The sequence below is a fragment of the Lepisma saccharinum genome, chromosome 6 (genome assembly GCF_977018435.1).
Source record: "Lepisma saccharinum chromosome 6, izLepSacc3.1, whole genome shotgun sequence".
Classification (NCBI taxonomy): domain Eukaryota; kingdom Metazoa; phylum Arthropoda; class Insecta; order Zygentoma; family Lepismatidae; genus Lepisma; species Lepisma saccharinum.
In genome coordinates this window covers 75,257,762-75,268,591 of record NC_139234.1, presented here as the reverse complement: position 1 = coordinate 75,268,591, position 10,830 = coordinate 75,257,762, and the positions used below count along the sequence as shown (strand labels likewise).

Here is a 10,830-nt window from a genome sequence, read left to right as displayed (position 1 = left end):
GCAAGCCCAGAGGCAGAAAGGAGGCAGCCCCTCCACTGGGCTAAAATGCTGTAGGCCAATCCCCTGCACATTTGAACCTACAATGATTAAAAGAAGAACAAGAGAGCAAGCCGGACAGATCACGACGACGACGAATTGGCGAGGATATGGCTCAGTGAATGTTGGAACATGGAATGTAAGGGGTCTAAATGGGAAAGAATGTGAATTAGTAAGAGAGATAAAGGAAACAAAAGTGAAATACCTTGCAGTTACAGAAACAAAGAAGAAAGGTAATGGAATTGAAGAACTTGATGAAAACTTTCTTCTATTCTACAGTGGAGTACCAAAACAAGAAAGAGCAAGATCAGGAGTGGCATGTATGATACATAAAGATAGAAAGGAAAATGTCAAGGGATGGAAATTTATAAATGAGAGAATAATGACAGTAGACATTTTCGAGCAGAAAGAATTAACTCTAGTGATTGTATATGCCCCTAACGAGAATGAAACTTCAAACAACAAAGATCAGTTTTATGAAATACTACAAAGAACTATTGAAGACATAGATAAAGAAGTTATTATCCTAGGAGATATGAATGCCAGAGTGGGAAATAAAACTGATAGATGGGGAAAAGTAATAGGAAAGTATGGAGAAGAAGTTATAAATAACAATGGAGAGAGACTATTGGAACTCTGCATAATAAATGATCTGATTATCACCAACACTATGTATATACATAAAGACATACACAAATATACTAGAGAAGAACCAAGTAGAAATGAAAAATCTATAATAGATTACATCATTGTGCGGAGAGATATGAAAAAGTTCATAAGAGATGCAAGAGTTAAAAGAGGGCCAGAAGTAAACACTGATCATAAACTTCTCATATTAGATATGACCATAGGGGTTAAAAGTAAGACATCAAGGATGAATAGAAGGAAGAAAACGATAAATTACAACATAAGAGAGAAGATAAAGGTATACAAGTTGAAAGAGAAAAAGGTTCAAGAAGAATTTAGAAAGAAAGTGAAAGAAGAACTAGCGAATGAGCATGTAGAAGAAAGAGAAGAGGACTTAGAAAAACTCTGGAGTAAATGGAAAGGGGCAATAATATCTGCAGCTGAACAAGTATGTGGAACATCTAGAGTAGGAAGCAAGAAGAAGATAACAAATTGGTGGAATCCAGAAATAGAAGCAGAGGTAAAAGATAAGAAAGAAAAATGGAAGAAATACCTGTCTGTGGGTACTCTGGAGGCATTTGAAGAATATAGAAAGCAGAGGGATAAAGTGAAGAAAGTGGTTCAAGAGGCAAAGAAAGAAATGTGGGAGCAATTTGGAAGAAATATGGAGCAAAATCGTAAGGAAAATCAAAAACTTTTTACAAAGTTCTGAAGAACATGAGGAAACAAAAAGACTGCCCTTTAAAATTTATATACAATGAAAATAAGAAATTATTAACAAATTCTGAAGAAATAATGAAAAGATGGAAAAACTACTTCCAAAAATTGTTAAGTGAAAACGAAAGAAAAATACCAAATGAAGAGGAGGAGGAGGAGGAGAGAAGACCTGAAGAACCAGATATACTAGATGTAGAACAAGAAGTAATCACACGGGAAGAGTTAAAGAAAGCTATTAGTAGAATGAAACTAGGAAAGGCAGCTGGTCATGATGGCATTGCACCAGAAATGATCAAGTATATGGGAAAGGAAGGAGAAGATCTGTTGCTCAGAATAATAAATGTGGCATGGAAGGAAAAGAAGATAGTGAAGGATTGGGAAATATCAATACTAATACCAATATATAAGAAAGGAGATAACAGGGAATGCGGAAATCATCGAGGTATTTCACTACTCAGTGTGCCTGGTAAAGTCTATTCAAGAATTTTGGAAACTAGACTAAGACAAGAAATAGAGGATAAATTAGAGGAGACACAAAGTGGATTCAGACCAGGTAGAGGTGTCCAAGATCACATATTTACAATAAGGCAAATAATAGAGAAAGTTATAGAATACAATAGAGAATTATACCTATGCTTTATAGATTTGGAAAAGGCTTTCGATAGGGTGCCATGGCAAGAGCTATGGAAAACCCTAAAGAAAAACAATGTAAACAAACAATTAGTAGATGCAATACAAAGTTTCTACAGAACAAATAGATGTTATGTCAGAACTGGCAATAACAGATCAGAGGAATTCATAACAACAACAGGAGTAAGACAAGGTGATATTTTATCCCCATACTTGTTTATCATTCTAATGGATGATGTTCTGAAAGAAATAAAACTAAAGATGAGAAAATTCAAAGTAGGAAATTGGAAACTGAAAACTGTAACTGTATCTGAACTTTTATATGCAGATGATATTGTATTGTTTGCAAATTCACAAGCAAACCTACAAAGAAATTTAGAAATAATAAATCGTAATATGTCAAAGAAATATATGAAAATAAACAAAGATAAAACAACTGTGTTAAGGATAGGGAGAATAGATAAACCCTGCATAATAAGCCTTGAAGATTCAGAGCTAAAACAAGTACAAAGTTTTAAGTATCTAGGTGTTACAATCAATAGTAATGGAAAAGTAGATGAAGAATTAAACACTCGAATAAAGAATACAAACAGATTATACTATGCCATAAACAAAGGATTTTTAGGGAAAAAGGAAATAAGCCAAAAAACAAAAATGATTGTGTACAAATCAACTTATGTACCAACATTGATATATGGAAGTGAATCCTGGATAATTAATGAAAAACAAAACTTACAAACAGTAGAAATGAAATATTTGAGGAGAACAGTGGGAAAGACCAGAAGGGACAAAATCAGAAATCAAACAATCAGAATAACATTAAACACACAACCAATATATCAGGATGTTGAGCAAGCACAACTCAGATGGTTTGGACACCTCAGCAGAATGCCTGAACATCGAATACCTAAACAGGTATGGGAAGCAAGAATGGGAGGATTGGATGCAAAGAGACCGAAAGGAAGACCACGTAGGACATGGAATGAGGGAATGAAGGATATCCTGAGCAGGAGGAACATCACGTGGAGTGAAGGAAGGAAGTTGGCAGAAGATCGTGACAGATGGCGAGCTCTCTACAAAACCTCGACACCAATCGGTAGAAGAGGATCGGAATAAGTAAGTAAGTAAGTAAGTATATTTTGATAATAACAAGCAATCTGATCATGTTTCATAACTGATTTGTCCATTATGAGCTTTTTGACAGTCAGGTTCACCTGATCATTTTACTACTTGTGTGTGTGTGTGTGTGTGAGTGAGTGTGTGTGTGATGGTGTGTGATGGTGTGTGTGTGTGTGTGCATCACACAAAGTTGTTTAACTTTACTGTCTGGTAATATTTGCATAGGAACAAATTTTAGATTTGGCCCCCCCGAACTGATCAACCTAGCTACGTCCCTGCATATTACTAAGAATACATTATTTCGTTTCTCCTGCAAATATCATAAATTGGATTTGGTTCGTTGGTTGTTTTGGGTTTTTAAGTCCACTTTATGCACATGCGGCCTAATCGGAACTGGAGCTACAGTTTAAAGTGATATGCGAACAACTTTGTTCCTCCACCGGGTATCGAACCCGGAACCCTTGATCGAACAACATAACTTGCAGTTACGTCTCTTTGTTCCTCACTGGACGCATAATCATGTCAAGTTAAAGTCTGATTTTAATGCTGTGAGAAACTGGATGGTAAATAACTTGTAATAAGTACAAGTACGAGTAAATTATTGGTTATTGCCTTTACAACAAAGGCTCAGTGGCACAGCCATGGTTAGAAGTTGGCTTCATTTGCAGTAAAAATACTTGGTTATCGGAGATTTGGATGTCGGATTAAACAAGACACTCAAGAGGCTAGAAGAAAGGTGTAAATGAAAGAATTTGTTTCCATTAATTAATTAATTTATTTTGTGCTTCAAATCTCTGTTAGAATACAATAAAACTACATAGAATTTCATATAGAACATGTATATGAAAAATACAACCGAGGATGACAGAGAAGATTCATTTCATTTTTATATTACAAATTCTTACTTTACAGTATCTATCATGAATATTATAATATAGTATTAGACAAATTAAATAATTAGAGCCTGCTAGAAAGGAGAAATGCTTGTGATCACAACTTTAAATGCAAATTACTAAATGCACACACAACTAGACATTCCATATTTACTATCTACGATTACAACCCGTACTCAAGATATTTACTTAGAACTATTACTATGATAATTGTATTAATTATTAATTGTACTAAATGTGCATGTAGACATGACATATTTACTAATTAAGATTGCAACACGTACTAAACATATTCACGTAGAACCATTACTATGATAATTGTATTATTTCATTAAATTACTAAATGTACAAGTAGACATATTTACTAATTACGATTGCAACATATACTAAACATATTTACTTATAACTATTACTATGATAAATGTATTAATTACTTAAATTACCAAATGTGCAATTACACATGACATATTTACTAAGATTGCAACAAATAGTCAACATATTCACTTATAACTATTACTATGAAAATTGTATTAATTAATTAAATTACTAAATGTGCAATTACATATGACATATTTGATAAGATTGCAACAAATACCCAACATATTCACTTATAACTAGTACTATGATAATTGTATTGATTAATGTAATTACTAAATGTGCAATTACACATGACATATTTACTAAGATTGCAACAAATACTCAACATATTGAGTTGCATTTAGAACTAATTATTCTACTATTTCTAGATATTTTCATTTTTTCTCTCTCGAAACACAATATTACATGAAGGATGATAAGCAATGTACACAATTCGTTTGTGTTTTTAGTATATTGTAGTGTGTAGTTATCTTTACAGAGAGTTTTTTCTTGTTTGATTTTGAATACACCTGTTGTTCTCATGTTGTGCATCAAACTGCTGTATCATGCTTGTATGCTATTTTATATACGAATTTAATAACTAACAAAAATTAAAAACAAGTAATTATTGAAGACACGAAGTCTACCACTAATGTATATGCATATGTCTTATTATACACTTATTTTCAAATAGTATATTTTGTGAATTATCATTTTCTTCTTGACTGAAAAACGATTCGTCTTGAAATTTTGTATTATCTTACTATGAGCATGATGTGTAGACACAAACTTTACATTTTGAGGAATTGTTTTCAATGGATATAATGCTAATTTTGTAAATGTTTTTGATCAGGTGTTAAAAAATGACGTTGTAAAATATCAGTTGAGCCACTATTACAGTATTTCGTAATTGTACATCATATTTTATTTCCATGACATCCGAACTAGTAAACATTTGATTGTCAAATAAGCTACAGCATTCTTTGTTATATTTCTGTTATTGTCCGTGAAAACTCCTATAATGGATTTAATGGAAATATAAGTCATTAGGTTTCAACCAAATTAGATTGACATCCATATTCTCCTATCACTTTTGATGTCTTAAATATTATCTTTCACAGGCATACAAGTTTCACCTTTCTAATAGAGGATATTGACGAATTGAGTTTTATTTCACAAGAACGGAGAGAAACGCTATTTGTAACAGTCTAGTTACAGCAGTGTCTGAGATTTGAATAGTTTAGCAAGCAAAGATTTCTTTAAGGTGCTAAAGATATAGTGTATGAACAAACAAAGTTCTGTAATTTGATTGTAATTATTCCTCTCAATATTTACTCATGAACTATAACATCCAATGCAAAAAAGTAAAACTTCGATACTTGTAAATATCACACTAGCATAAACATAAGACTACGAATAATGTAAAAACTACACCATTGTGCAATTACTGAACAAATAATAATAATACTTAAAAATTCAATCCCAATTGTTACTAAAACCATGTGAGACAACACAACAACTTCTTTCTCATTATTGTTTTTGGATTTTATTATTTTACTTCGCTTTTCTTCCACTTCCCGATAATCGCGAAGGGTGATGAAGAGACGATGATTATGATTATGTAATTTGTGAGCGAACACTGAAGCTCAATACTTCGAAAGCCCAGGAATTACAGAATCTTTTCCGATGGGGTGTTGGAAAGGGAGATGAGTTATCAAAAGTCCCTTATGCAAAACATACCTGCCGATCTATTTTTATTTCTTGGGGTTCAAAGTAAATAATCAAATACAAGAATTCAATTAACCTACATATGAGTGTGTGTATGTGTAAGACACTAATACATTCTTGTACATGAACAGAGGCATTTCGCCTCCGGTGTTATTTCTTTCTTTGATCTCTGATTCAGCACGTAAATATGGAGTCAACATATCCAATTTTGAGAACACAATTTTTTTTAACAAAAGGAAATGCTATGTAGGGGGATATGTATTATGCATCTAATTACGTGCCAACAATAGATTATGCTAGAATCATTTCTCGTGTTGTAATATTTCTTCTGCGTCTACGGTAGTCGGTAGGGCGTCTGACTGCCACGGGGGCGGCTTCTATCCCCGGGGTGGTTGATCTAAGGTCGGAATTCTTCGGGGATTGATCCTGTACAAAGAAGGTTTGGGGTTCAACTAGCCTCAAATAAATGTGTATTGACTGAAAACTTATGCTGATCACATCACCTCGAAAAATTGACGTCGTCGAGAATGTGTGTGCCCCTACAGTTACATCCCTCCCACGTGCCTTAATGGCACGTTGCAATGTGCAAGGTGTAATAGTAGACGAGTCATAGTTGTTATTGATTATAATCAGTAGCCTGAGAGGTATTGATGTGTTGTGTCCTATTCTTTCTTGACTGACAGTATCCGTTTGTACAGAGTGTTTCAGATTTCAGAATTAACAATATGTGACGTTGCATTGTTATTTTGGGGAAGGGCCTATTCTGAAATTTCTAGACATTTTGGAAATGGTCGGTCAGAAAATGTGCGTATTGGGAACTAGTGATAAACTAGGAGGGTCCCGTTGCCTAACCAAAAAATACAGAGTACACCTGCTTAGAATAAATACAGCTCAGGGTTGTTTATGATAACGGACTCTTAACGTAATCAAGCCTTGTTACGTAAATTGTCGTGAGGTCAAAAGTTAGTTTAGAAGTTTGACTCGAGGTACGAAGGCAAGTTACCTAATTCTCCCTTGGTGTGAGTCAAACCCTTCCCCATTGCTTGAACAAAAATCCGTAACATGAATCTCAATTTGCAGTGTGTTACAGTTATCTCTAGACCAGTTATGGTTACGTGAAGGATGGTATTTGAGGGCGGAAGGGGAACTCCCCCTTTGGTTGTTAATTTTTGGTTCTTGGTGGGAAACTGTTTGTTTTATTTATATAATGCTCTTTACTTCAAAAGAAGTTACTGGAATTCCCCTCGACTGAAAGTTTTCCAAATACCACACTGGTTACCTGCATCCATACATTCCGGACACTTATTTATCTCTCCATGTATATTTGATTTGATTTGATTTATTTTATTTTACTTCGCGTTTTGTGCCTCTTTGCTAATTTGCGAAGATGGGGATGAGTTATGAAATGGATGAATGAACATTCACGAACAACCATGCCCGAGCGGGATTCGAACCCGGCACCCTTTCCGTTGCAGTACGATATGCTAACCACGCAGCCACAGGATCCGGCAATCTCTCCATATATAATGTATGTATGTATATATGGTGGAATGAAACAAGGGAACCATTATAAAAATCTCAATTTATATATTATATGTATATATAATGTGAAACGTATTTAATATTGTGAAGGGTCTCCCCAATGGAGCAGTGGTAGCGTCGTCGCCTTGTAATCAAGGGGCCCCAGTTTCGATACCCGGTGGAGTGAGATAGTGGTTCGGGTCCCACTTTAAACTGTAGGCCCAGTCACGATTAGTCTTTCTGTGCATAAAGTGGACTTAAAACAACAATTCAATTAAAATTGTGAGCTGATAGCACAGTGGCTTTTTAGACGAAGATAGTGAGAACAGAAGCCTAATTTCAAAAAGGAGTATTTATGTTTTAGGTATTTTACTATTTTAGCTATGTTGTTTAGGTATTTTACCGAAACCATATGAATTGACAGACGGAATAAATAAAAGGGACGCGACGAAACATCCATGCCTAGACGTGAACCTTGAAAACTAGAACAAGGAGCTTCACAGTGCATAGGTTCGTGTTTTTCGAAGGATGATGGAAAAGCTGTCTTGTGGATTGTTCTTCAACTGAGGAATGAGTTGTTATGTCAATTGCCACGACCCTCCCCTTCCCATTCCTACCAGATCGTAAAAGCCACGGGGGTCGATTATAGAAACTGGGTACTCTCTGATAAGAAGATGTAAAGCCTGTGACGAAACAGAGTGGAAATCCTGAAGCTCGCTGTATCCGGACTCCGTGGCGGAGTGGTTAGCACAATGCCGGGGGTCCCGGGTTCGAATCCCGGTTAGGACTTGGATGTTTGTGTTGTCCGTAAAACGAGAAAACCGAGAATAAAGAGAAAAACTAATAGCTACGAATGTTGAGAAAAAGTGTGAATGACGGGGGATACCACCGAATACGGGTATCCTTAAAAAAAAAGAAAAAAGCCAACCTCCGTGGTGGAGAGGTTAGCACATGGCGCCACAATGCCAGGGGTTTTCGGCTCGAATCCAGGCCTGGGCATGGGTGTTTTTTAAATGTCCATTCATCATATGATCATTCATCCTCATCTTCGCAATTAGCCAAAAGTGGCATAAATGCGAAGTAAAAAAACAATTCACTCAAATTTCAGCGAGAGGAGTGAGGAAAAACTAACGACACTCTCGAAATTGTAATTTCTGGACAAGGGCAAGTAGAGAGAGAGAGAGAGAGAGAGAGAGAGAGTGTGTGTGTGTGTGTGTGTAACACCATGTTGCCTACGCCAGTAGCGTATTGATTATCTAGTGCACTACGATGCCAGGGTCCCGTGTTCGAATTCCGGCTTAGGCATGTGTCCCTTGTGGGTATCACTTCATGAAATTCGTACAGTATCATCACTCATCGTCACAATTAGACAAAGACCACAGGAAAAGCGACGTGAAATAACCTAATTAGATCAATCAACCAAACATTTAGGAATTGGAACAACTCAAGCAAGGGATGTAAAGATAAAAAGGTTTCGTAAGAGATCCTTATGCTTCTCCGTATTTTATGTTTGAATTAGTGTAACAAGGGGACAATGATCTGAATGATTAGTTTTTTGAAGTACGTTAAAGTATTTCAAATTATCAATCATATTTATACTGCAGAATACATAGTCAACTACACTGTGGCCCTTTTCTCTTTGGAATGTAAATTTTCCCATTTCGTCCCCGTAGTATTTTCCATTTAGTATCTCAAGATTAAGAACTCTGAATAATACAAGTAGAGCATCTGTCCCATCGAATTACGTTTTACGTCTTGACTATTTCTTTTTTTCCCTCCCCTAGAATGGAAGTTCCTCGTTCCGATTCTTGCGTTCATATCTCCTATAATCAAAATATTTGCATCTTGATCTTTAGCTCTTATTTTTTTTACTATTTTCATTATTTTATAAAAGAAATCAGAATCTAAGTATGGAGTGGTTGGATGCCTGTAAACGCTAACAAGATATACATCGTATACTTTTTTCATTTGCAGCTTGAGACAAAGAATTCCACATGAATTTGTTTCTATCTCATCGAGTTGTTCGACGCAGTCTTCCTTATAATAAATGGCTAACCCACCGGGAAGCCTGCCTGGAGTTTTTCTCTTCACAACGTCTCCTTTATTTCCTTCAATATCTCTTGATTATCCCTCACTCTGTTCACTTGATTCTTCTTCCTTACTCTCAATTGATTCTGTCTCATTACCTTTTGTCTCATTACCTTCTGTCTCATTACCACTTGTTTCTTCCAGCACTTCTTCATTATCTTCATTATCACTTGATTCTCCCTCACTCTGTTCACTTGATTCTTCTTCCTCACTCTCACTGGATTCTGTCTCATTATCTTTACTTGATTTTTCCGCGTTACTTTCACTTGACTCCCTAAGGTTATCTTGCCCTGACTTTCCCTTTCTAGGAGTCGCCTTGAATCTTGCTTTATAACCGCTTATGCTAAAATTTTCTTCATTTTCACCCAACCATGTTTCACATAAACATATCACATCGAAACATTTCATGTACTGTTGAATTCTCTCATCATTAATTTTATTTGAAAGTCCATTGACATTCCATGAGAGAATTTTGATTTTAGTGCCAACATTATCTTTCCTAGCTTTCCTAAGGCACTTTAATGATTCATGTATTTGTTCTCTAGCTTTTTGGAAGGATTGTGCCTTTATGTTGATTTTGCTTTTGTTGCATTTTGTTATGTAGTAGTAATGATCTGATGCAATTGTTTCCACTTTGCCCAGTATTCTTTCTCTAGTGTTGTTTCTTTCGATTTCTACAGCAACAGGCCTCGTGTTCTTTCCAACTGAATATGCAACTCGGAAACACCGTTTGATTTTAATATGATCCAAATACGTTTGAAGTACGCATTTCAGCACTTCTTTCAATTTTTCATCTTTCTTTTCTTCTACATTGTAGACTAGCAGGAAAGAGTTATTATTTTTTTCAAGGTATTCCAGTTCTTCTAATTTTCTATTTATCCATTCCAATTTTCGTATCCCGTGTTCCAGTTCTAGCTCTCTCTCCATTATGCATTTATTTCGCAAACTCTCGTACTGAAGTATTCAAGATGCTAGGGGATAATTTTATATCAACTGCAAATAGAAGAAAATATTATTTAGTACATAATTCTGTACATAATATTATGTTTTGAAAATTACTACAAAGCGCATCGTAAATAGCAACTAATATAAATACAAGATTTTTTCAATAAAA

General features: G+C 35.2%; 2 protein-coding genes across 3 annotated transcripts in view; one reads left to right on the top strand and one right to left on the bottom strand.

Annotated features, from left to right (window-relative positions):
- Positions 1 to 571: 571 nt before the first annotated feature.
- On the top strand, positions 572 to 9,626 carry LOC145989112 (uncharacterized). Its single transcript, XM_083124407.1, has 2 exons — positions 572 to 1,222; positions 9,603 to 9,626. Exons 1-2 carry the CDS (start codon positions 572 to 574, stop codon positions 9,624 to 9,626), a joined length of 675 nt encoding a protein of 224 aa, XP_082980533.1.
- Positions 7,819 to 10,830, bottom strand: part of LOC145989458 (uncharacterized) — a 42,629-nt gene continuing 39,617 nt past the window's right edge. For both annotated transcript variants that reach the window (XM_083124805.1, XM_083124804.1), the window contains exon 4: positions 7,819 to 10,709. In XM_083124805.1, coding sequence (XP_082980931.1) covers positions 9,753 to 10,643 — 891 coding nt within the window. In that variant the 5' untranslated portion in view covers positions 10,644 to 10,709 and the 3' untranslated portion in view covers positions 7,819 to 9,752. The remainder of the gene's footprint in view (positions 10,710 to 10,830) is intronic.